Source organism: Hydractinia symbiolongicarpus, chromosome 8 (genome assembly GCF_029227915.1).
Source record: "Hydractinia symbiolongicarpus strain clone_291-10 chromosome 8, HSymV2.1, whole genome shotgun sequence".
Lineage (NCBI taxonomy): Eukaryota > Metazoa > Cnidaria > Hydrozoa > Anthoathecata > Hydractiniidae > Hydractinia > Hydractinia symbiolongicarpus.
Window position 1 is genome coordinate 6,137,778 of NC_079882.1, and position 27,029 is coordinate 6,164,806.

The 27,029-nt window shown below is 33.0% G+C and overlaps 5 protein-coding genes across 10 annotated transcripts; all 5 read left to right on the forward strand.

Moving 5' to 3' along the window:
* Window positions 1–9,549: 9,549 nt before the first annotated feature.
* On the forward strand, window positions 9,550–11,137 carry LOC130655434 (uncharacterized). Its single transcript, XM_057458190.1, has 5 exons — window positions 9,550–9,970; window positions 10,082–10,190; window positions 10,330–10,368; window positions 10,457–10,498; window positions 10,630–11,137. The coding sequence occupies exons 1-5, from the start codon at window positions 9,827–9,829 to the stop codon at window positions 10,758–10,760; spliced, it is 465 nt and encodes a 154-aa protein (XP_057314173.1). The 5' UTR covers window positions 9,550–9,826; the 3' UTR covers window positions 10,761–11,137.
* A 1,133-nt stretch (window positions 11,138–12,270) lies between these two features.
* Window positions 12,271–15,959, forward strand: LOC130654238 (magnesium-dependent phosphatase 1-like). Of its 2 annotated transcripts, none has more exons than XM_057456786.1 (2): window positions 12,271–12,847; window positions 13,362–15,959. In XM_057456786.1, exons 1-2 carry the CDS (start codon window positions 12,367–12,369, stop codon window positions 13,451–13,453), a joined length of 573 nt encoding a protein of 190 aa, XP_057312769.1. In that variant the 5' UTR covers window positions 12,271–12,366; the 3' UTR covers window positions 13,454–15,959. The 2 variants fall into 2 exon arrangements, with proteins under 2 accessions (XP_057312769.1, XP_057312770.1); XM_057456787.1 differs by having other exon boundaries at window positions 12,272–12,847; window positions 15,428–15,959.
* A 156-nt stretch (window positions 15,960–16,115) lies between these two features.
* LOC130654236 (uncharacterized) lies at window positions 16,116–20,172 on the forward strand. Its single transcript, XM_057456785.1, has 7 exons — window positions 16,116–17,029; window positions 17,532–17,777; window positions 18,297–18,378; window positions 18,487–18,661; window positions 19,104–19,179; window positions 19,265–19,327; window positions 19,825–20,172. Exons 1-7 carry the CDS (start codon window positions 16,928–16,930, stop codon window positions 19,939–19,941), a joined length of 861 nt encoding a protein of 286 aa, XP_057312768.1. The 5' UTR covers window positions 16,116–16,927; the 3' UTR covers window positions 19,942–20,172.
* LOC130654235 (NAD-capped RNA hydrolase NUDT12-like) lies at window positions 20,012–22,874 on the forward strand. Of its 4 annotated transcripts, none has more exons than XR_008984375.1 (5): window positions 20,012–20,552; window positions 21,207–21,398; window positions 21,803–22,056; window positions 22,142–22,231; window positions 22,758–22,874. XR_008984375.1 is itself a non-coding variant. In XM_057456784.1 (5 exons), exons 1-5 carry the CDS (start codon window positions 20,012–20,014, stop codon window positions 22,178–22,180), a joined length of 960 nt encoding a protein of 319 aa, XP_057312767.1. In that variant the 3' UTR covers window positions 22,181–22,254. The 4 variants fall into 4 exon arrangements, 2 of the variants coding, with proteins under 2 accessions (XP_057312767.1, XP_057312766.1); XR_008984376.1 differs by having other exon boundaries at window positions 22,142–22,254; window positions 22,758–22,855; XM_057456784.1 differs by lacking the exon at window positions 22,758–22,874 and having other exon boundaries at window positions 20,012–20,159; window positions 20,226–20,552; window positions 22,142–22,254.
* On the forward strand, window positions 22,734–26,055 carry LOC130654234 (protein enabled homolog). Of its 2 annotated transcripts, none has more exons than XM_057456782.1 (8): window positions 22,734–22,874; window positions 23,152–23,247; window positions 23,417–23,656; window positions 23,886–23,990; window positions 24,654–24,707; window positions 24,795–24,866; window positions 24,939–25,245; window positions 25,356–26,055. In XM_057456782.1, the coding sequence occupies exons 2-8, from the start codon at window positions 23,152–23,154 to the stop codon at window positions 25,667–25,669; spliced, it is 1,188 nt and encodes a 395-aa protein (XP_057312765.1). In that variant the 5' UTR covers window positions 22,734–22,874; the 3' UTR covers window positions 25,670–26,055. The 2 variants fall into 2 exon arrangements, with proteins under 2 accessions (XP_057312765.1, XP_057312764.1); XM_057456781.1 differs by lacking the exon at window positions 22,734–22,874 and adding an exon at window positions 22,897–23,031.
* Window positions 26,056–27,029: the final 974 nt, after the last annotated feature.

Here is a 27,029-nt window from a genome sequence, read left to right on the forward strand (position 1 = left end):
TGTTCAACATGGTTGCCGAAGCGCTACTTTGTGCTGAGGAAGCACGAAACATCGATGCCTAGGATATGTACAACGGCGTACTACAATGACTGATCTAAAGGACCAGAATATACAAGACCAGCAAATCCGCGGTTTTTTCACGGACTAACGAATAGTCTTTTAGGTTTAAAGTTCAGTTGGACTTTATCACCTTTTTAAACCTATATATATTAATTTAAATAAAATTTATTTTAATTTTTTTAGCCACCAAGGGATACCTTGATAATGATCTCAAATCACCCAAGCTAATATTACATTACTTGTGATTTTTAGATACCATAATTCCTCATTTTATATTTTGCTTATTAATTAGAAAATATGAATTAAAATATATCTACAATCAGGGAATAAATATGTGTCCAAACACCAAAAATACAAATTCATCATGCAGAAACTGTCTCCCTGCCCCCTATATCAATTTTTCAACGAAATTCAGTGCATGACACAAAACAAAACATGGATAGTGGGGAAAAGGTGGGCTACAGTTGATATTTTCACTATTTTAATGGCTTGGCCACATTTTTTGTCCCTGATTGTAGTAATTTAAAGTATTCTCTCATGGTTCATGCTAATACCAAAAGTTTAAACAGGTTTATTTTTGCTAAATTATTTATGGCACACGGATAAATTGTGTTACACTGGTGTATTATAAGAGGTATTAAACCCTATTCAAACTGAGTCGACATCAAAATGTAGAAGAAAAAGATTTACACTGTTTTTTTTCTGATTCAAGAACTACATAAATATATACCTTATCGATAAAAAACAAAGTCGGGAAAAGGTAACTAAATATTTGTTAAGTGACTAATATTTTTTGCCGACCAACAATTTTAGCCAATGTTCTTTATGTGACCACCCTAACCTTGTCGGCTTTTGTTGACTTTCAGAAGCACTTACATTGTAAAATTTTGTCTGTATGATTATGAAAGTTTGTTTATTATTCTTCAGTTAAATCATATAAACTTTTAACCTATCATATCAGATGTACAATATCATTTCTTGGGTTTCATTTGAAGTATTTTCCCTTCACAAACTGTAGTTGTCTGTCAGTTGAATTAGCCTGCGTAAACAACGGCACTCTAGGCGTGATTTTTATAGTAGTCTACATTCTCAGATCTTTTAATCTTAACTATGCTAAAAACATGCTAGGGATATATCAGGAAGATTCTTCCAGAAAAAGATTGAACGCCATCGTAGCAGCAACGAGAACCTACAATGGAGTTCCTGTTTTCTGTGCACAATTTAGAGCAAATTGTGTAATACACTTTTCAACGTGTGAATGTTGGATCTTCTTTTTCGATGTCCATAAAGTCTGTCTAACAAACTTTTTTTGTTACACCACTTTTCGCTTTTTTGATATTAGGAACGGTATTAACAGCGATATTACCGGCGCTGTTCTCGAAATCAAAAAAGTGAAAAAAGGTCCTGGGAACAAGGTTTAATTCATGACGAATAAAAGCACCTGGTATGTAACATTTAAACATTTTGCTGCAAATATGATGTCGTTCACATAAAAACAAATATTACCTCCACAGCATGTCATGATTATTGTACTATACGTCGCACAATTATATGCAACTTTGGTCCCTTCGTTTTCAGAGCTATTTGCCTTTTTGATATGACAGAAATCTTCTCTTTTATCAGGCAGGCGTAAAGTCCTGGGAACGAGGGTGTAGCTTTGGAAAACTTTTTTTTTGGATCGCAGGACTGCAATTTTTTGTTCTTCTTTTCATGCAGTGCAGTATATGTTTAATTTTGAATTTAATATGTTTTGATTTCTCCTGCGAAGAAGTTTAAACAAATCGCTTAACATGAGTAATAAAATGCAGAACGGTACAAAACAAAGAAGAGCAAGCATAATTTATTTATCAATAAAAAGAGAAGAACCAAATAAAAGAGAGAAATTGCATAAAGTTTTTTCTCTGTATCAATTTTCTTATCAGCAATTTTGTCATTCTCGACCCCAGAGCTCTTTGAGATAAACTTTCGAGGTTTTGGGAACGAGAATGCAATGTGTAAAAAATTTTCACTCTAAAAAACACTTTTTTTGGTTTGTTTTTTTTCCATATACTTGATTGGCTAATTTTCATACAGTGTCGTGCGAATGTTGAACATGTTCAACGGATTTTATTTTGCCGTATACGACACAGTTATAGCAATGATATATGTGTGTACAATTTTTAGTATATAGATGACTTGCTAGCCGGGACACCCACCATAATTTTTCTTACCACCAGAAAATCGGAATAGTTAAGGTGAAAAAAGTGAAAAAAACGCTGGGTTTCAAACGATTATTCTGCGGCGATTCTCATCGCCTTTTTTGATTGGTTAATTCCATTGTTCTTTGCTCACGTGGTCAAATCGGGAAAACTTCTTTTTTAAGCGAGAATGGCTTACTCACCTGAACAAATATAATCAATTCTTGTATTGTTTAAGAGGGTAACATGTGACCACACCAGATTTGTGTACTCATTGGTTGATTGTAATTCAGGGTTTGCTTGAGGTGGATTAAATTGTAGAGATTTGCTTTGACATTTGTTTCCGTCAAAGCTTTTGTTTCAGAGAAACTGAATTAGATATCTTCGAAGAAAGCTTAGTTAACTAGGCTAGTGACTTGCCAATGTTTACAAAAGTTATAAAGTTTGCGGGTTTTCTGCACATGGGCAAGCATTTTTGAAGGTAGAAAAACACCAAACTACAGTAATTAAATAAATCCATTTCTTTTTTATCTTTATTAATAGCCATTTTACTCTGTGAGAATCCTAATTTTTTACCTACACAAAAGTGCGAATACTCTTCTCAAAATGAAATTAAAATAACTACGTCACGCGAAAAGTGCTCTAAACACGGTACGATATGTATGCCGTATCTATGTCGTACGATATCACATTTGTACACATGCCTACCTCAAAAGATTTACATTTTGTCCTTAGTAGCTTAGAGTGAAATGAAAAACGAAGTTGCTTATAAAACATTTGTATCTTAGAAAAGGATAATTTGAATCCGCCATATTTAGTAAAAAGAGCCATTGCACTAAAAATTCACTTGATCAAAATTGCTTAGATGTGCGACTGTTGAATTTTGTTCATATTTTGGCGTGGACTTGCGCTTTCAATTTAGCGTTTAATTTTGGCGCATTTTGAAAACATTAACATATATTCTCGTCATGTTTTAAAATATGGATATATGCAATTACTTGTGGCGACACACTTTGAAATTATCTCCACATTTTTTAACTAAGATTAATGTTTGCAATCTATGACAACAAAACAGAATGAAGCATTTTAAACTTTCTTAAATTTTCGAAAAAGTACTGCTTTCGTGTGAAAAAAACACGAAGTGCCTACTACATCCATTTCGAGTGCTGGAACAAATTTTTCATCGAGAAATCGCATTTAATACAGGTAGTGCTGAGATATTTTCTTGCATTACTTCTTTCACAATGTAATTGTTGACGCAAAGACGACCCACAAGTAGTTATAAGTGCAAGAATTGTACATTTACTTTTGTAGCAGTTTGCAGATGGCTAGTTGTCATCAGTTAAGATTTTTAGCCCACACACATTTGGTATGTACTCTTCCTTATAACATATTAATTACTATTCTTACTAGTTTTATTTTATGACACTAATAAATATTATTAGTTAATATACTAACTTATGCATAACTTATTAATATTTATAAACTACAGAAGAAGAAAATCTTACTACAAGGAACCCCGCGTAGAGACTGCGTGGTTGTAAACTTTCAATTACTCATTTATGCATTTGAACTGATCGAGGTCTGCAGAATCTGTAGGCACTTGCACAATGGAAATAAAGATGATGTTTTCAAAGACTGTCAATGCAATGTGTTTTCAACGCAGGCGGTATGTATTATATTTATAAAAACATTATAAAAAATTTATCAGCCTCCGCATCAAGAAATGTTATAAAAACTCATCCATCAACAAGTTGCAATCATAAAATTGCTTCAAAAGCTTACAGCATAACACTAAGTGAATATTTTTCTTACGACAAAATGGTTGGAGCAAATATATTATTTCTCTTATTCGTGCATGCAACATCTGGATATGTTCTGGTAAGTATTCACTTTATTTTTATTTTTTTTAAATAGTTGTACAACTTATTCGTCTTGAATTATATAATACATATTTCTAATTTATTTTGTCTTTATTTAGCATAAGAATGGAAAAGATATAAATGGAACCAAAGGTAAATTTGTTCAAAATTTTTGTAACTCAAAGTTTCACCAAAATTTTAATCCCATGTGCTGAATTATTTTTTTAATTTGTTTAGGAAATTCAAAAGATGAGTTTGTCAAATTATTTGTGAACACGAGTAAGTAGCTCTTATTCCTCTTTGTATACGTTCAAATTCTTGTTAGAACTATCTACTTCTTTGTTGACAACTTAGCTCAAAGGGTATACCACAATTGCAAAAAAATAATGAAGGCATAAACGTAAATGCAATTCATTTTTTCTAACAGAAATATTTACTAGTTTTTGTTGCTTAGATAAACTGTTGACAGATCAAGATTATCATCAACTACAGAACAATCCAAACTTACCTTCACAATGTGAACAAAGTAAAGCTTCGATTGGAGGAATGTTCGCGAGAGATCAGAATGGAAAATTAGCTCTCCTGTTTTATGTTAATAGAATTTCGGCACCAGGTTGGTGTATTTTTAACGACGTATTTCCTAAAAAAAAGAAAGATTCGTTCGTTTGTTTGTTTTGTAGCATTCTACCAGGAAAATAGATCTGAGATTCCGTGACTAAAATATAATGCCAATTATCAGTACAAAATAAGGAATATCAAAATGATTAATTTCAGGCTGTTGGGGATATTATCTGCATCTTCAGGAAGGATCAAATGTCCAACAAGAATACTTTAATTTCCACAATATTGTAAGTACTTTATATTTCTTTTAACTGGTTTAAAAAATCATCTTTTTGCTTTGTTAATGAGTTTACATTTGTTCCAACATTGTAGAACAAAGACTTTCAAAAAGTTGCTTATCTTCAACTTTCCACTTCGTATAACTTCACTGTGATACCGCTACCTAATGGTCCACCAAAACATTTAGTTTTCACATCACCAAGTAAGTTGACATTTGTGTACTATCTCACGAATTTAATGTTTTCGTTAAATCTTCTGTGAGGAATATACGCCTCATCAATCCTAAATTCTGTTTCCATACTTTAATTTCTCCGCATTATCTGTTTAGGTTCATGTGTGTTTGATTTGATCTATGAAATCACTGTTCGTAAGTGTAATTATATTTATATAATATTCAGTTCATAATTCTTATGTATAATATTTTATTTGAACTTTTTAATATGTTTATTTTCAGAAGTGGGAAAGTCAAGTATGTTTGATAGATGCGGTGTACCAGGTAAATGTTTTAAAAATACTTTTCCCAGAATATTCTAACAGAGACTGAGGGTAGAATAAGCAGCTTTCAAATTTCTTCTATATTCAGACGCCTCTTAAACAATGTTTAAACAGATTTTGTTTTGGTATTTAGGATTCGTAGAGAAGAGAGCAGTTGCTGAAAAAATTTGTAAGGCGTATCCTAGCAACAAACAGAAGCAAAGTCATGCTGTTAGACGCGAGTTACAAAATACGAACTGTATGCTGGAATGGAAAAATCTTTAACAATTATATGCCAAAAAAGTTGAAAGTTGATCTTTCAAGTTAAAAAACTGTACATTGACAATGGAAGTTGATCTTTCAAAAGAGAAGAAAAGAACTGTCTGGCTACACTGTAATTTGATCTTTTAAGATAAAAAAAATTGTGCAGTGAAAATTTTTACTTATTAAATATAAACTATTTATTGTAATCCTTCTTATACTGTGTAAATAATTATTAACTCTTGATGAGTATAGATAAATGTAAACTAGAAGAGGAATAAAATCTGAATATTTAATATGTGTATGTTTGTTTATATTTATCATTTGGCTAAAAAAGAAAGCATAAAATCAAATAATCAGATATAGTGCCACCACACTATATCTGATTATTTGGTAGTTATCTCTTTACTTCTCACTTTGAGTTGCTTTTACTGATATTTGATAATGTTTTGATTTACTAGCCTAAATACCTAAAAGGGTAAGGTATATTTCTGCCACAGCTTGTAAGCAAAAAATAAAAACGTGCTTCTGTCTGTAGGACTGTAGTTTATTTTATGTGTGCAGGTGCTACTGCGCCAACTCCACGATATTCTTCTGTGGAACAAGTCGTTGCATGGCCTTTGCCCATGGTTCTCTATTGTATACAATAGTTTCATTTCATATACCCCTTGTCACTGTCGACCCTAATCCTTAACTTATACTGTGAGAGATGTCTAATATGTTAAGACATGTCCATTTTTCTATAGCTGCTACACCATGTGTATATGTAGTTCACGAATACAAGATTGGAGCCTACAAACATAACTAGCGCGTCTCGATTATATAATTTTCCCTTTGAAATAATCGATAATAAAGAGCGGACATGAAAGAATTTTTCTTTTTTATCCTCCATTTAACAGGCTGTCGATTTGTAGATCAAGAAAACACTAAAAATCACCTTTAGATGGCTTTTCCTGCATTTTTATGGACATCAATAAGCACTCGTATTGTATACAGCTTTATATAAAGTTATTCCCTTTAGCACCTGAATTTTTTTTCATTTTTGCTGTTACTACTTGTATTTCTAAGTTGCCTTTTCATATTTCAAAAAAAATGCAAGAATGGAGTTAAAATTATTCTTCGTTTTACTTTCTTTTTAACATGTTCCACATAGAATACATTAGACTCCAATGCAACTCAGGTGCTATATTTAGTAACAAAATATGGCTGCCCCTATTTCTTCTGTGTCTGCACATAGTCACAAGAAAAATAATAGTCTGGGTAACCGGCCATTTCGGGCCGTCGTAATGAAATGCGTGGTACTTAAAATGGAGTGACCAGAGCAGAGAAGCATTAAAGTAAAAAAAACAAGGCTGCGCAGCATGAAGATTACCTTGTTGGCGATGATGTAGAAGCAGTTTTGGCTTTAATTGACGAGGATATATTGGCAGAGAATTCTGATTTACATCAATAGTCACAGAAGATGTTAATAGTATCTCAAAAGTAGCTGTGTTTGCAAACGGGGTTTTATCTTGACATCAAACCGCCAAACATAGCTCCAACGTTGAAGGTAAAAAACCTACTTCCGTTCCTAAATAACAAGCAGAGGAAAAGTTACATCCATTGTTTCTTAAACGGTTCATGGCAATGCTGTGGTAAAACTTTCTAATGATGAATGCTATCCACCTTCAGTAATGCCAAAGTTTAAGGTTTATAATGTTGCTTCTTTGGATGCTATTCTTCCAATGTATCAATTAATCAGACATGTCATCGAATCTTACAACAGAGTTGCTGAGGACGGATCCAGGTATTAAGGTAGTTCTTGTGTCATCTACAATAAAATATATGTTTACATAATAGCTATCACGTCAGTCAAATATGAGGAATAATCACACAAATATGCTACTTAAACTTACGCCTGAGGATTGCTTTCTGTGGGAAATAAAGTTCACATGCATGTAAGCAACGTTTTTCGATCTGCAATCTTAAAGACTTGTCAATGACACGATCTCTTGTTATTACATTCACCATTTTCTCTCGCCGAGCAACGTTAAATCATCGTTTTCTTTAGGAATTCCAAATATAGAGACTCCAGCGGTGTCTCTAGATACATTACAATTAAAAATTGAACCATTAGCACCAGGCATTTTAAAAGTTTACTCAGTACTAAACACTATTAAAATGGTTTAAATTTTCGTTCTTTTTAAATTTCATGCACCTAAAAGTGGACTGGGCAATAAAAAATCGAAGAACACAACATAAAATGCGGAAATCGGCTTATACGCGCGAGAGTTACCAGTCTATTTTTTCTCTTGTGACTATGGTCAACACTGTGATCCATAAATTGCAATTAAAGTAACCAGTGTTAAGATATCTCCTTCTTATCCCTTTTCCTCCGGCTTAAACACAAAGTTTTTGTGGACAGAGGGGTAATTTCAAAGATTATTTCCAAAGGAAATTATGAATGCACTTTCCATTTCATTTATCATTCTCCATTACGTATTAGGATTTCCCGAAATGTCATGCAATAATATATTTAATTAACAAAAAATCATAAATTGTATGAACTAAACATATTTTTATATACCTTCGAAGTAATTTTTTGAGATTTTATAAGTGTAAAGCTCTTTAATTTTAAGTATAATCTAAATAAGTATAAACTGGCAATGCTAGAGAATGTAAGTTTTTTCTAACGTCGGCATTATCCATTTCCCCATGCTTTTTAGGCTTTAGGGGAAGTAACATGGATTGTTCCGCAACGCACGCATGTTAGAATACACAACTAGTACTTTTTGACAGCTGCTTATCTGCGAAAGAGACGCTGTTATGGCTTATTAGCAAAGTTGCAAAGTTGTTGTTAGCTGCAAGCGCATAAGTATAACAAAAACACGGGACCTGTCTATATACTTTTCATGGGAGATCGCAGATTGGTATATTGTATGTAATAATCTTATTCCTTTTGTTTTGTATGCCCTTAGCCTACACAAATTATATATATATACATTCACATTATTATTATTTTTATAAAACTAATCCAGCTTATTAGTCAATATACTAATATATGCATAACTTATTAATATTTACAATTTGCAAAAAGGAGGAAAATCTTTTGTTTTTCAATGAACCCCGCAAAAAAACTGCGTGGTCTAAACTGCCATGCATCTGCCCTAATTTAGGTTTTGCAGAATCCGGAGGCAGCTTGTAGAATGGAAGCATAGATGACGTCTGCAATATATGTTTTTAACGCAGGCGGTATGTCATTTTTATAAAAACATTACAATAAATTCATCTGCCTCCGCATCAAGAAATGTTATATAAACTCATCCATGAGCAAGTCGCAATCATAAAATTGCTTTAGAAGCTTACAGCATAACATCAAGTGAATATTTTTCATACGACAAAATGGTTGGAGCAAATATACTATTTCTCTTATTCGTGCATGCAACATCTGGATATGTTCTGGTAGGTATTCACTTTATTTTTATTTTTTTAAATAGTTCTACGACTTATTCTTCTTGTGGATATACATATTTCTAACTTCTGTTGTCTTCATTTAGCATAAAAATGGAAAAGATGTGAATGGAAGCAAAGGTAAATTTCGTCAATTTTTTTTCAGTTAGAGTTTTACCAAAATTTTAGTCCCATGTACTTGATTATTATTTTATTTGATTAGGAAATTCAAAAGAGCAGTTTGTCAAATTATTTGTGAACACGAGTAAGTAGCTCTTATTTCTCTTTGTATACGTTCAAATTCTTGTTAGAACTATCTACTTCTTTGTTGACAACTTAGCTCAAAAGGTATACCACAATTGCAAATAAATAATGAAGGCATAAACGTAAATGCAATTCATTTTCTCTAACAGTAATATTAACTAGTTCTTGTTGTTTAGATAAACTGTTGACAGATCAAGATTATCATCAACTACAGAACAATCCAAACTTGCCTTTACAGTGTGTACAAAGTAAAGCTTCGATTGGAGGAATGTTTGCGAGAGATCAGAATGGAAAATTAGCTCTCCTGTTTTATGTTAATAGAATTTCGGCAGCAGGTTGGTGAATTTTGAACAATATACAGTTACTCCTGAATGGAGAACAAAAAGTTTTTCTTGTCTACTGTTTCTTTATACCTGTCGACTTTGATATTTATTTTCACACCAGCGAAACAAATTTGACATGTTGTCACCAACGAAATGTAATAACGACTGCCATTGCAATGTAACAAACATTGAAATAATTTATTCAGGCTGTTGGGGATATTATTTGCATCTTCAGGAAGGTTCAAAAATCCAACAGGAATACTTTAATTTCCACAACGTTGTAAGTAATTAAAATATGTTTACGTCTAAACTGAAAACATTCACTCTTATTAGTTACAAATTCATTTAGCTTATGTTTTTAACCAATGTGTTTTTTCTTTCAACATTATAGGACAAAGACTTTCAAAAAGTTGCTTATCTTGAACTTTCCACTTCGTATAACTTCACGGTGATACCGCTACCCAATGGTCCACCAAAACATTTAGTTTTCACATCACCAAGTAAGTTGACATTTGTGTACAATCTCGTGACTTTAATCTATTCGCTAAATTTCACATATGGAACCCATGCATTATAAATTCTAAGCCTCCACACTGAAATTCTGTTTCATACTTTAATTTCTTTCCATTATCTGTTTAGGTTCATGTGTGTTTGATTTGATCTATGAAATCACTGTTCGTAAGTGTAATTATATTTATATAATATTCAGTTCATAATTCTTATGTATAATTACTTTATTTAAATATTTTAATATGTTTATTTTCAGAAGTGGGAAAGTCAAGTATGTTTGATAGATGCGGTGTACCGGGTAAATGTTTTAAAAATACTTTTTACAGAATATTCTAACCGAGACTGAGGGTAGAATAAGCAGCTTTCAAATTTCTCCTATATTCAGACGCCTCTTAAACAATGTTTATATAGATTTTATTTGATATTTAGGATTCGTAGAGAAGAGAGCAGTTGCTGAAAAAATTTGTAAGGCGTATCCTAGCAACAAACAGAAGCAAACTCATGCTGTTAGACGCGAGTTACAAAATACGAACTGTATGTTGGAATGGAAAAATCTTTAACAATTACATGTTGGAAAAGTTGAAAGTTGATCTTTCAAGTTAAAAAAACTGTACATTGACAATGGAAGTTGATCTTTCAAAAGAGGAGAATAGAACTGTCTGGCTACAGTGTAATATGATCTTTTAAGATGTGCAGTGAAAATTTCTACTTATTAAATATAAACTATTTATTGCGATCCTTCTTATACTGTGTAAACAATTATTTAACTCTTGATGAGTATATATACTTGAAAACTACTAAAGAGGAATAAAATCTGAATATTTAGTAAGTGTATTTCTGTGTAAGTGTGATCGGATGATTTACGAAATTGGTAGCTTTATTTTGATTGAAAAATTACGAAATCTAAACGCGCGAGGTTTATGTGAAAACATCTTATCTGTTAATTTAAAGTTAATCCAATGGATAAGTGCATATTGTAAATAATAATTATTATTTTTACAAAATCAAACATAGAAGGGCATAGGTGGAAGGATGGCAGTGACCAAGGATGTTTAAAGAGAGACCTCCTTGCAATAACGTTTAAAAGTTAACATTACAGGACGAAACGGACCTAAATATCGATTTAACATTCAATTTTGAACATCAAGTTTTCTATATAAACTTCTTCAACCTCAACACATCAAACTGGATCTCAACAGGTCAAAACGAATTTTTGTTCTGATAAACATAACTGCAATTGAATCAGGAACTCTCTTCTCATAAGCTACCATTTCTGGCAAACGACTCTCTATCACAGCAGGCGCACGTATGAAATATTAAGTTTTATGTATCTGTTGGTAAATTTAATAGTTCATTAAACCTACTGACCAAAAAAATCAGAGATTTGACTAATGTATACATTCATAAGACATTTAAAAGGCATCTTGATAAGCATCTTAGTCAGGTTGGTGATGTACCCAGTTACCAAACGAAAGTTGTAGAAGATTTAATAATGACATCGTTATTGCTTTAACCTACCGCAAAGAAGAAATACGCCAGATGCCGGAGAGAGCAACGCTCTCGACCCTTTCTGGACATTAAAAAGAAGATGACAAAGGTGAGGTCATAAACTTCTTCAACCTCTTAAAAGAATCCTGCTTGGCAATATGCCGGTTTTTTGCAATTCGAAGTGCAACAAGGTGTGGCAAAACCTGTTTCCCAGCGGAATGATAGGACAAGTAAATAATAACACCAGTAAATTCATACATCCTTTGCACCTTTTGGGGCAGAAAAAAACTTCAAAACAACTGCAAACAGAAAAAAAAGAGAGATATGAATTGGAACTTCTAAATACGTTGGAACAAAATTTTGTTGAGCAAAGAATTTTGAAAAGTTTTGAGATGGCGATTTTTTTAGAAAGCGCAAAACCATAAAATTTTGTGTCAGATAAAGTAAGATTAGATTCCTAATATTCATTTTTTCATAATTGATAATAATGCAAAACTTTAATATTAAGATTTTTTTGGTAAACCATTCCTCCTCCTCACAAAGCGCTAAGTTTATATAAAGCACTGGGGACGAAGTTAATATTTGTCAATTCGCGTGTGTACTTCAAGTGTTCGGATATCTCCCGAAGAATTCGGGGAAATGCAGCAAAAAGTGCAGGAAAGCCAAACAACCTAGTAAATGGATTTAGGAAAAGCATTATCTGAACTTCCTTTACCTAAACTTTTCGTGTTTGACCTAGATTATACTCTTTGGCCTTTTTGGTGTGATACTCATGTTGTTCCACCGTTCCATAAAAATAAGAAAGGAACTGTAACTGATAAATGTAAATTCCCAATTGTGTTATACAATGAAGTATTGGATATACTACCAGCTTTAAAGGAAAAAGGATGCTTATTAGCAGCTGCATCAAGAACACATACACCAGATATTGCAGAAGAACTACTACAATTGCTTGATATAGGAAAGTATTTTGACTTTAAAGAAATTTATCCTGGTTCGAAAGTAAAGCATTTTAAAAAGTTTAAGGAAAACAGTGGAATACAGTATGAAGAGATGATATTTTATGATGATGAGCAAAGAAATATTGTTGAAATTGGTAAACTTGGTGTAACAACACAGTATGTCAATGATGGTCTTACTATAACAGATGTAATAAATGGTATAAATTCATATCGTACAAACTTGCAGCTTTTGTTTAGTAAAAAATTAGATAAAAAATGATTTTTTAACTGTCCAGCAAGCATTTTTTTGTTAAAAGGGTAATCAGGTTGGTTTGTAATAAACTCCAGGCATTGCTGACTTTTCCTAAAAGAGTTGATATATATAAATATAGCTACGTGACTTTTTTGCCAGAAGAATGGACATGCGCACGCATGTGCACAGGCAAAAAATAACAGACCGTGACGATCAAAAAATTAAGTGTAAAAAAAAACTGACACTAAAATTGGTAATGTCTGCTCTTAAACAGATTCCTAATTTCTCAAAATCTCTAAATTAGCATAAAGGTTCAATTTGGCTATGTGGTCCTTTTTTCTTGCCTGTCAGGATGCGCACGCATATACGGAACTTTGTAAACTTTCGCAACTCATCTATTAGGACTGGGCATTTATTAAGAAACTAAAATGCTTTAATATTCATTTTAAATTCAAGACATATAAATTATACTTTAAAAGGGAAGAAGAATTGTGCAAGAAAAGAATACGGAATTAAAGATTGCAAATACATCGTCAAAAAAAATCATAAATTGCAGAAAGATTGCAACTGATATTGTGTCAAGAGATTGCAGAAGTTAAAATTGTGAATTAAAGCAATGATCCATGAAATTTCCATGAAATCGCTTGTTAATTTTTTTCATCTTTGGCATTAAGATTTTTTCCCTTAAAAAAAAAGGCAGGGGTTTTCCCTGAAAGCCTTCATATAGCAAAACAATTACAGAAATACCTCATCTTTTTCTTGGAAATCGACAAAATTAGATCGCCAATTTAATTTTATTCTTGGAATTGCAGAAGAAACGATAGATTTTTTTATTGGAATGAATTTGTACATTTTACAACTGCTAAATTTTTATCACTGAGGCATAAAGTAGTTTGGGATATATATGACCGAAAAAAATGCATAATTATGTTGAGAAATGCTGATGAGTTCTTCCCTGGAGATCTGCTAATCTAGTCAGCGGGCGTAAAAAAGAACAAAATTTAGAAACTTTTAGTTTAAATAAAAACTGCATATATTCTGAATTTTTTTTGTTGCCAAACGTAAGAATAAGGATAGGGGAACAATACCAAAAAAGGTTGATCAAATTTCTTTTAGAGAAGTATGAAATTTTTTGAAAATTGTGATGTTTTTTTAAACCAAGAATGGGGTAAAAAAGAATAATTGAAAGTTAAAAATAATATATTTCTTTTACCCCAACTGTATATTTTTTTTTACCCCAATGTCCATAAAGTACATTTTCCAGAAGTTAACACACAACATAAAGTTAGAACAAAAGATTAGATTTTTATATATATATATGTATGAAGATAGTTGTTGAAAATATGAAATGCACATAAGAAATGATATTAAAGTGTAGCTCAGTAATATATCCAAGTAGAAAAATGCATACATATTTGAGTTAAGTTTGAAGAATGTTCAGATTCGATTCCTGTATCAAGCAATATTCACAGTATATATAGTTTAGTAATGGCAAATGGCACCCATAGCTTGATAGTCAGATAATGCACAGATAAGACGTTAATTCAAATTAATCATATATTACTGAAGTTTTGATTTTGATACCATTTCTGCAACAAATACAAACTTATCTTAACAAAAGAACTAATAATATCAAGAGTGTATATATACTGTTAACTGTAACTTTTCATTTGAGTCCTTGTTTTGAGATTTCATGAAATTTCTTTATCACTTCCTTCTCAATTTCAAAGGTCATGTGCACCTTTTTACGACTCGCATCTGTAAGATTTGGGATACAAGCACCAGCAAAACAAAGTTTTGCATCAACTATTCCTATGTCTTCTTTCGTCGGCCAATCCCATTTTAAGTGAGAAGGGTCACTTGAATTTTCTACTTTCTTGAAAAACTGCATTTCCACCTGATCAGCATTTGCTTCAACATCTTCTGCAAAAACCTTCAAAAGCTTGCCCCAGTAATAGGTTCTAGGCTTTGTCCAGAATACAGCGAAGAATTTTCAGTTGTGATCATCTAAATGATCAAGGGTAGAGTAAGTGTTTTCTTGGCCTTGGTGATCGGTGTTTTCTTGGCCTTGGTGATTGGTGTTTTCTTGGCCTTGGTGATCAGCGGTTTCTTTTTTATCATTGGCTTCATTAATAACTCCTTGGTTTTCATTGTCTGACTCTCCTGGGATATCTACATCTTCACCACTTCCCTCTTTTTCTGATTCAGTGTCATCACGTACCATGCCCTTAAGCATTTTTCGGAAATCATGGCCCCTGTTTTTATATTGTTTATTTTTCTTGGCTTGGCTCTTAGCCTTCTTTGCCTTTGCTTTTTGTTGTTTTGTCTTTTCGTTCGATCTCTTCTTTTCTTTTTTTGCATTTTCCTCGTCTTCTTTTGCTTTCTTTTTGCCTGCAATTTTTGCTCAATACTCAGGACTTGTCAATACTGCTCCATTCATTGAAATTTTTTGTCTCTTTGGGGCATCTTTTCCACTTGACGTCGGTGTTGTTATCGATGACATTCTTCTTTTTAAAACCTTTTCAAGACTGTCCGTCTCTTTTAGGACAAGTGTAATTGCATCCTTATAACCTGGCGTTGCATTACGCTCTAATAGCTTCAAGATCTCCTCTGGTTTCATTAATTGGTTGGATTGTGGTGTACCGCAGGAAGCCATCTGATCATCAAAACTTGAATTGACACTTTCCTCATCAATGGAATCTTGAAATGAACGCACAGAGAAGGGTAACTTCTTAGCTTTTTTATACACCGTCGCCCCGTTCTTAACTTCATCTACAGCAGTGTTAATAGAGGCTTCAGTGTATAGTTTGGGTTTTGGTCTATATGACCTAACCATTTTAGAAAGTTTGTTGATTTACTTAATAATATGCAATTATATAGTTAGTAATTTAAAATGAATAGAAGTAAATAATTATTTTACACCTCCATCTCCAATTTTACCATTATTACTGTAGTGGGGTAAAAAAAATAAACATTGGGTAATTAAAAATATATTATTTTTTACCCCATTTATCAAAAAAAAATTGGGGTAAAAAAAACCATAGTCATTCCAGAATAACAGCCTACTCAGAGTAAAATCAATATATACCAAGTAACACCCTATGATACTTGTATTATGACAGCATTAACAAAACTTTAACCCAAGTCTACCAAAAAGCTGAAATATAAAGTTAATGCATGTTGTTTGAAAGTTGTTTGTCATAATTTTTCAAACATCCAAAGTTAAATAATTATAAATTAAAATTTATTAACCTTGAAAACTTAATACTTGCCCAAAATATGCTTCAGATATTCGTATAAATGAAAAATCAGCCAAAACTAAAAATTCACCATTATTCCCTATGGAGCCATTGTTTTTATTTTTACCCTGATTTTGTTGATGTTTTTTTTACCCCCGCTGACTATAAATGATTGTTGGTCACTCATTATTTCATCTTTCAGCCTTTTTTCCTAAATGTTTATATTTATATGTAGAGAACAGTTCCTTTTTTTTTAATTTTACTTTAATTGAACCAACACTTGTACACTGGATCAAATGATCTAGGTATTACCATATATGTAAAAAATGGACATCAAATTAAACACATTTTGATAAACATAGGTATTTTTTGGAAGATATATTTTACATCCCCTGTATTTCCATTTGAAGCTATAAAATAATAAACAACTTCTCAAGACATTAGTTTAAATTATATAGATTGATGTTTGTTTCTTTTGATCAAAGTAATGATTTTTTTTTCTTATGAGTTCCAATGGTAAATTGAAAATAAAAACATTTATATTAGTGAAGCTGTCTATAGTGTAAAAACAGTACAAAGATTCCGTCCTAATTTTGTCCCTGTGAGTTATTTAAATTTTCTTGATGCTTATTCGAATATCATACAAAAGCTAACATGTTTTTATCAAGTGAATAAAATTAATTTACGTCTTGTCAATTTTGATAAAAGAGGGAATATTTATTTTCATGATCCTGTCGTGAGAATTTGTTTATTTTTAGGTCAATTACATATAATCATTTTTATATAATAGCATTACGTAAAAAATAATGGAGTTTAATTTTGAGGATGATCTGTTTGAAGAGAAAAAAAGCAACGTTCGTGTGGAAAGTGAGAAGATTTTTTATAGACCCAAGCAATGTACTGATGAGGTATACTGTGGCTGTATAGAACAGTTTTTTCATGTAATATGTTATTACTAGTCGATAACCCCATGGAAAAACCCAGGTCTGTCTTCGAATTTTGATGACTTTAGCAATAAACCGTCGGAACAGAAAATATTTGTTTTCCTGTTTCCTTTTGAGCTTGAAATGCTGATCAAAAAATGCATGGGATTGTGTACTTTTGACAAACAGAGATATTTTCGATTTAAATGGTATTTTGTTGACTTTATTAACCTGTGTTGATTCCGAAATAGTTGGGTTGATCAAGCTTTAGGAAATTGGTCCTAATTTTGTTCCAGGTTGTCCCTAGTTACCCACGTGGGAGATAATGTCAGTTCTAATCACCCGTTTCCAATTTATTTAGCCTTAAACTTTCAAGACACACACAGTCTTTGTATTATTATTAGATGCAGGAATAGTTTATCAGCTTTATTTATAGTAAAAAAACCTTAAACAAATGGTATGTTATTATATGTAAAAATCATTTTAGTGGTTTTTGTCAGCAGACACTGTGGAACTATTGAGTCCAGAGGATATCCAACAGATAACTTTTGCAGCAAACCTGTTATATTATAAAGGTAATTACGAAGCAGCATTGAGAAAATATGAAGAGAGAGTCAAAGTTTTATCAAATCTGAGGAATGCGCCAATGCTTCGTGAAATAAATGAATCCATCATTCGCTGTTACCTAAAGCTTAAACAATATGACTTAGCTGAGAACAAATTACAAATGCTGGTATCTATGATTATGGCATTTTTTTGTTGTTTATAGATATGTTTGTTTTGTATTTAATGACCAAATTCTGAAAGTTTCATCTAGTTTTATCAACCAAAAATTTTTGTTGGAATATACAGCAGTTTAATTACTAAGTTAAGAGTTTTTCCAGGCCACAAAATTTAGGTGTATTGATTGGCTTTTTGATGCACACCGAAAAAGTGAAAAGAAATATACAAAGCAAATTCTTTTTGAATTAGCAAAAAAGCATGAGAGAAAAACTTTACCATTGTTTATGATAGCTTACAAAATAAGAATTACAATTGTATGCCAAGGCATCCATTTTTTTTCAAAAATTTTACTCACCTCTGAAGATTTGAATGATTTTTGGGATGTACTAATTGTAACCTTAACATGAGCATTTTCAGATATTGTCATTAGTAATATGAATTAGGAAAAACTATAAAAATGACAATGGTTTTGTTTTACCACTTCCTTACATTAGTTGGTGCATTATTATTTTATTTTTTTAATTTTAAGTTGCGTGGATATAACAACCCTGCAGATTCATCAATGTATAAACTGGCTTATGATGTATACATTGTAAGTGGAAAACCTCATGGTGAGTAAACTATGCCATAAATATGTTATGATCTTCAAACCATATTTACTCTGTAAAAAAATATCGTTGTAACAAAAATGCTTAGTAAATAAATCATTTCCTTTACAGAGGCTGCTGTACAGCTTGTCAAAGCTATTGACATCAACCCTTACTATCCTGCATATTGGTTGGCGTTATTTAATGTGTTAAAAATACTACATGCTAATCAAAAGATTTTTAGTTTTGAGGATATTAAGTGTTCTTTAAACCCAAACCTTCTCTGTCATATCTTGGTTCAATCAAAGTAAGATTTGTCGCATAGACACATTTGTTACATCAGTCTTCACACTCAGTGATGATTATTATTATTACTATTGTTTTATATTTATATATTTTTACCAGTAATGGATTTTAATAAAAAATAGCATATATAAACATATTTATCTGCCTATCAAACTTTTATTTTATATAATATCTATATATATATATGTTATGTTATGTGTTAAAAATATAACGACAGTCACTTAATTGGACAAGTTTAGGCTTGCAGATTAAATCTCTTTTTCTCCCGTCTGCACTTTTTTACGGCTTATCGGCACGTTCGTAAGATTCTAGGTGAAAGTTTTGACCCCTTTGCACGCTTAATTTCTTGAATTGCAGGGTGTAAATATTCCATGAAATGTACATCCATGCTTTACAGTGAAGAAAAATTGTTAATTCTCACTGACTCTCATTTTCTCTTTTAGGATCCTGCTTACTGACTCTCTAAAGGGTCGCAAAAGTTGTGATTCTAATATAAAAAACAAGACAATGTTAAACGAGGCAACTACTTATTCAATTTGTATTTACTTTATTGTGCTTACAAATATGTTATAGTTGTTGTTTTTATGTTATGCCCTTGCTTTAGATTGAAAGAAATCTAGACAAGTTTACATCGGTCTCTTCAGAGCAGAAATTACTATTTGAAAAGGTATTGTTCCACAAGACATGTTCCTTTTTTTAGATGATGTGACATTGCTTGCGATATTTCATTATAAGAGTTACCTTAAGGAAGGACAAAAAATAATTTTGATAAATTGTGCGATGCGAATCTTTTTTTCGATTTTGGGCCCCATTCACAAAAAACTTCCTAAAAATTGACAAAAAATCACCTTAAATCACATCACAAAAAAAAAGTTCTGAAACTTTTGAATCAAAAAACTATAAAATCGCAAAATTATTTCAAATTCTTAAAAAAGATGCTGTTCCAAATATGTAAAGAAATAATATTAAGGCTATACGTAAAACTATTTCTTGATCTCTTCGAAAATAATTTAAAATCAAATTATTATTAAAAAAAAAGCATTCCAATCAAAAACATCACTTCCGTATTTTATTCACGAGAGCTTTTAATAGCAAAAATATATGTCATTAAATGTCTTTAGCTTAAGACATCCAATACGTTATAAATTTGCTTTCTTGTTATAGACGTGTCGGAGTGGTTACGTCAACGGAACCGATCTAAATCAGGATAACAATGAGAAAAAGAGTGGCAGTTTTTTTAAAAGATGGTTTTATATAACGGACGAATACACGATCAATTAACGGCTGTATATTTCTACTTTTCATTTTGTTTTCAATTTATACTCATTTCTAGAAGTAACTAGAAAATAAAATGGACGACACGAATTACTTCGGAGGAAATACGTTGGATAGGTCGAGCGAATTAAGGACGAACTTAACAATGCTAGCAAATATGATATCCAGTGAGAATGCTAAGTTCTTGGTTTTTAAACGTTGTAATCCACTGGTTGAAAACATTGGTGAGGAATTGAAGTTATGTGTGTTTAACTATCAAGACGTGAATGCCCTATTATTGGATCTTGTAGATGGTGATATAGACACTTTGAAATCACGTTGGCCAGTTAATTTAGTGTTTCTTGGGAAAGAACGAAATGATGCGAAAGCCTTTTGGTTTGCGTTTAATACAGAAAATGAAAGCAAGTCTATTATGACGTCATCACGCGTGTTTGCTCACCAACGGTATGATCTTTTCCGTTTGCGCGTAGAACACGCTTCAATTGTCAGTCAGGCGAAATCTCTTTTTCATTGGTTAGATCGTTATCGCTTTTGTGCAACATGCGGAAAGAAAATGATAACCGAAGAAGCAGGGTATAAACGTACTTGTCTCGATAATGCGTGTAGAAGTAATCGAGGTAAAGATCTTGTAATGTCTCTATTTTTAGTTTAGGAATCGAGTTTGTTTAGAATTATGTAATGGTATACAGATATTGGTGGTCATCATCAATGTTTAAAACATTTTATTCAGAGTAATTTTTGTCGTGTTATTGTATAATTTTGAAGTATTTTTGGTGCTTAATTCTGCGAAGAATGCAAGGAGCGGTTTTGGTTACTAGTTTATGCTTCGTGCGAACTCTGCAAATTTGTGTAGCTAACTTGCTAAGTTAGCAACCCAGTGAATTAAGAAAATGGAGAAAAACACCTGTTCAAAAATAATCAGCATTTTTGATTGAATTTCTGGAAACAAATTTAGTCAATTATATCGTGGTTATTATTTTATTTCCAAAGTGTCGATCGTTTTTCTAACTTAAGCTACTGGGTTTTTGGGTTGTTTTTTATCGTACAAAAACTTTGGATTTTAAGCTGAAATTTTCAAATAGAATTATGAAAAATAGAAAAAAGAAAGCCAGTCATAAACGGTATTATCATTTTGTTAGCTAACTTTATTGTCGGCTGAAATTGTTAGAGTTTGTAATTTTAGCAGCATGTTCCAGCAGCATGTTCTTTCGACCAATCTTAGTGTAGTGAAGAACACTTTTCAGCAAGTTCCTTTAACGTATTACATTTAGGCGTACACAACACGTGTTATCCGCGCACAGATCCTACCGCCATCATGTGTGTCGTGTCTTCAGATGGCGAGAGATTTTTGCTGGGAAGGAAGAAAGTTTTCCCTCCCAAAATGTATTCATGTCTTGCTGGCTTCATTGAACCTGGTGAGACAGCGGAGGATGCTGTGGTCCGTGAAACAAAGGAGGAGAGTGGTAAGTTTGCTGCGCCAATTTTTCTGACCATAATATGTTGTGTGTTTAATGAGGCTGGTTTGCTTAGTAGTTTTACCGTAATCCCACCCTCTTCTACTATAACTCGTGCTTAATGCTGTAAACCTCCTAAATATTTTATATATAAAATTAATAAAAAGCATATATTGTATTTTTACTATAAAAATCCATAGAATTATTTTTAGTGAATGCAAACCTCAGTAATTTTTCTAAAGAATTGAAAAATTTATGTAAGATTTTGATATATAAAGTTTGATGCAAATATTTCATGATTAGTTCGCGTTCGTTTTGATAACTTTTCCTATAATGATCCGACTGTGACGAAAAATGTTACTCAAGATTTAGCTTGATTAAAATAGCATCAGACGGATTTTTTTTTCGTATAGGCATTGATGTGACAGATGTTACGTATGTTTCGTCTCAACCCTGGCCATTCCCTTCCTCGTTGATGATAGGTTTCACGGCCGTTGCAACTTCTGAGGATATCACCATATGCGAAGAAGAGATGGAGGACGTAAAGTGGTTTCCGAAGACGGAAGTAACTCTGGCTTTACAAAACGAATCAAAGATTTTAACGATTCCACCAAAGCAGGCAATCGCTCATCAACTAATAAAGACGTGTGTCTTAAAAAGTAAAACTGTGAGAAACAGTTCCCTGTAGTGTCGTATAAAACTTTTAAATGTGGGAACTATTAGTGTCTGTAATTTACAATAATTTTTTTTAGAATAATAGTCCACCAAAGTTTTTGGTATTATGTCATTGACATCACACCTCCTTGACGGCGCATGCGTTGCGGATACATCTCTCTCGTTGGGTTTGTTGCGTAACGTTAAAGCCGTTTGTTTAACCTCTAGTTTTCTTATGGAGGTAGCTTCTTTTATACCTCCTCCCATGATTTTCTGGAGTGATAAAACTTTGCCGGTAGCATCTGTCTTTCCAGCCGATGACTTTGGTAAAAACAAACTGAAATCAGAATCCTCGCAGAGATTGCGACTTTAAATACACATAACTGCATTGCATTGCAAGACAGCCCTAAATATTTGCATTCTTTTTCAAATTTTATACTTTATTTATTCTTCTGCATGTTACGTGGAAACAATTATAGTTAGAAAAATAGATTTTCCAAGTACGATCTCTTGCGGCCCAGTCCTTTCGTTCCTCACTTTTCAGTATTTATTTATTTATTTAAAAAAAAGAAGTTTACACAGCTACTGTGCAATGCCGCGGGACCAAAAGGGCTGATATTTTGCTACAAATTTTAAGCGAGATTTGTTCTTCAAACAATTTGTTCTGCACTAAAATTTTCAAAAAGAAATTTTCATTTCTTGTTTAATTTCTAGAACTTTCTCCAAATGAACTTCAAAAAACGAAACCTCGAATATCACAGGTATTTTGCTAACACTTCGCGCGCCGTGATAAGTGTTCATCATTCGATGGTAGCTATGGTAACATAGCAGGTAACTAAATTCTTTACATATCATGCTCAAAAGAGAAAAAATAGAACGAACTCACATTCGAAATGGTAGACCTCATGGTTCAATAAACGTTCGAATAAATATGGCGAACACAGCTTTTCTTTTTCTTTTACTCGCATTTCTTCACAAATCATGGCAGGTAGAATGCTTTCCTGTTTTTTTATTATTTAAATCTTGTTTCCCTGACCCCTATGTTTTATCTATTTTTTTCATGGAGTTAGTTCCTTTTGATTTTACGGATTTTTCCCACTACTTGTAGATGGCCGAAATTATCGAGATTCCATTTTCAAGGCTTCAAGATATGGGTTTTGTTGTGGAGCCACACAAGGATAATAAAGTAACTTCAAAGCGTATGGTAAGTAAAAAGATACTGCGACCGACATTAAAGATTTTTATGCCCTGTATACGCCTTACGCCAAGTATTTCGTCAAAAAATGTAAAAATTATTTTTTTGAAATACTATGCAAAAGGTTTTAAGCGATGCAAATCGTGATCAGTAAAGTTGTTTTTTTTTTCATTTTCAGGATATCAATTCTAATTCAAATATAGAGGTACCTATTGAGATTGCTAAACAGCTTGGCTTACTAAAACCCGGTGGTTGTCCGCCTTGTCCTAACCCACCATGTGGAGGCGCTCCGCCCGGCTGTGACGTTAAAGCAAAGTCTATTTCCGAAGTGCAGATTAATGGTCATGGTGATTATAGTGCTCCGGTTGGACCTGTGTTCAGTGTCGGTGATGCACCGCCACCCGGTATAGTGCATCCGGTAGGTCTTTAAAAAGTGGTGTAGCTGTATTATTTTGCCTGCATGATTACAAAATCCTACGATTCTACTAAAGGTTATCTCGAAATTCAGAACCTAAGGATTGTGTAAAAAGGGCTTCCTTTGTTGAATGAGATCAAACGTTTTTAGGTTGTCTTCTGCGAATTGATTGTAGAATTAGGCGTAGTCCCCAGTTGACTACTTAGCTAAAACACTCAACTTTCTCTTTTAGGAACTATTAACGCTAAATTTAAAAGGTAAAGATGGCAGAATCGGTAAGCCAGGTCCTAAGGGACCACCTGGTGATCCTGGACCACCCGGACCGCAAGGACCAATGGTAAGTTATGCGCTTTTGTATTTTTACACACAGATTTTTACATTTGTTGAAGATTGACCTTAGAGTTTGCGTTGGTATAACGTGCACCTTTTTGCACCATTCCCCTGAAAGGACGTATATGTAATGTCAAGATCACGGCTGCGTTGTGATCACCTTAGCCTTAAAAAGAGACAAATAAAATGTAAAAATTGAAAACGGATTAAAATAAGACAATCTAATCTTAATTAAGATTTTAGACTTCTTTCATTGTGTGCTCCATAAGAAACATTCTAAAAAAGAAGTTAAATGCGCTGTGGAATGTTCCCAGATATTTTTTTCAGCAAAATAGCATCTGTTGTCCGCACTACAATTTGTGTTTTTAGCGTTATTTGTTGTAGCTTTTATTTTTTGCCTTTTCTAAGGCGACGCTTACATGAACAATGTCATACCGGCATTAGTTGGTGCCGGTATGAAACTCGTACCTACCTATGGTAAAATTCCCTTTCGTGTTTACATGATTTGACATAACGAAATGAAACTTATACCGGTACAAATCTCAGACCAGTACAAGAGACAGGTATGACATTTTGTACCAGTTCATCTCGCGTCGCATGTAAGCGCTGCCTAAGATGACCTTGAATTCTCTGCTTATCCTTTTTACTAATATTGAGTTATGTCTTCCAGGGACCAAAAGGTGAGCAAGGAGATGAATGCATTGCTTCAAAAATGCCAAAAGATGTGAGTTCACTTTTTCGGTAATAACTCGTATGAGAAACGTCTTACCTATACCTTTAATTACTTTTTATACTTTATTATTTTCTGCAGAAGCAATGTTCTCCTGACATTGTCAACAATCTGCTGCAACGACTTGATAAAATAGAACACAATTGCGCATGGGTAAGTTTTTTTCACCTGTAACATACGAAGAGAGGATATTTGATTTTAATCGATAGTATGTTGTTTTTCCAGAACACTACTTTGCTGGCTTCTATCACCCTTAATGTTGTCAACACACTGGCAAATCAAAAACATCCAAAACCAAAAGCAACAGTAGTTAAAGATCAAAGACCTCCTCCTCCAGAAAAGAAGGAAGATAAACCTGCTTCACCTGCCCCTCCACCATCACCTCCTTCCGCACCACCACCACCACCTCCACCGACATCGGCGGCTCCGCCTCCTCCCGCTCCTCCTGCTCCACCACCACCACCGCCTCCACCAGGACCACCTCCAGCACCATCTGGCGGTGGCGGCGGTGGAGATAGTGATCTTAAAGGAAGTAAGTGGTGTTGTTCTTAAAGCTTTTTTAAAAATAGTAGTTTCGTTATAGTTTTAATGTAATTTTATTGGAATCACAATTTCAATCCGTTGCAATATTTTTCTGTTTAGACGCCAACGTGCAGTCCGATGTAAAGATCAATCTAAATGGAGCTGAAAAAGACAAAGCTGATGCAGCCTGTCGAAGATCTGGTGTATGTGGTCCGGAACTTAACAAACCGCTATCTACTCAACCTGTTGCTGCAGCTCCTGCACCTGCTGCTTCTGTAGCAGATACCACACCACATGAAACTTCTTCTGCAGCCAGTGCGTTACAAGCTTTGCAGCAGTTGGTCAGTCAAGACAAAACACAAAATGGCGTCACTAAAGACACGGCCACCGTGATGATTAACGGCGTGCCGGTAAAAATTCCGTTAGGAAAATAAATTGTTTAGGGTGTATTAACAAAATTAGCAAAGTAGTACTTAGCTTTCTCACAAGTATAGAAAATACCTTTTTTCAATGCTTTCGTGTCTTTGCTGCAATATTTAAAATGGTGATAATTTTAAACCTTTTACGCTTGCCTGTTCGATTTACGGTGCTTATTTTCTTTTTCATGCTATTTTGTTTCCTATCCTAATGAATCCCCATTTCTTATAAACCTTGTTCCCAGGGTTTCTTGCTTTTTTCACATTCAGGTCTGGCATCAAGTAAGCGATGCGGCTCTGACATTAAGCAACAAACAATTGGGACGGGGGTAACTTCTTATAAAAACATATTACCTATATTTTTGTAAACTTTTTTTCAATAAAAAAATATGTACATACAACAATGCTTGATTGTAACATCTTTTACTGGTGTGAATAATGACAATTGCCATGCCTCCGTAAATCTCCTAAAGTTTAATTATTTAAAGCCTTTTTTCTACATTTGCTAGTTGGCGATCAAAGAATGCACGTTATGCAAAATATGTTTCGAATGGCATCCATTAAACTTTAGAAAGAACAGCAATAGTTTTCAGTGAGTAACTTAAAAAGTTAAATCTTCGTAATTTTGAGGAAAACATAAAAAACTGCTTAAATGTTGACCCTTATTACGCGTTGTACCTACGCTGGTATTAATTTGCACAGGCAGAGTGGCCACTCGTTGTTTAAAAAGAGAGTTCCAGAAAATTTTCATCTTGTTTGACAAATAAACAAAAATTTGCATGAAAAAAGAAATTCTAACAGTTTGTATAACCTGACTAAAAATGAAAGAAAACAATCCAGAGAAATTTTTTTCCAGAACTTTATCATTTTTGCAATTTTTCTAGGAAATTTTTTCAGGAGTATATTTCATGAGTTTTTTTCTTAGTGTTTAGGAGTTATAGCCACCTTGGCAAGTTATTTTTTGACCAATCTACCTAGTACGTCTTTTTGGCTTAACTTTTAGGCAAAACTTTCCACATGGCATAAATTTAAAACAATAATATCAATTTTGTCAGGTCCTTTCTCTATCCAGTGGGTGAATATTCAGGTTTTTCGTTTTAAATTTATCAAAGGTAACGGAAAATTCACATTCACAATTAAGACAAGTTATATTTCTAAACTGCATTTTGTTACGATACATTACATTCGTTAGTTCGGTTTTTCTCGTAAAGATACCGCTACGGGGCAAATGTGCCGTTGGCATTCACATTTTGTCGCATTTAGTTCTTCAAGTAATTCGTTAAGATTTTTTTTAGGGCCAAAACTGGGTCCGGGACGGATCGGATTGCATCGGAAAATTATGATTTCTTTAATCAGATTGGTTGATAAATTTTTTGTA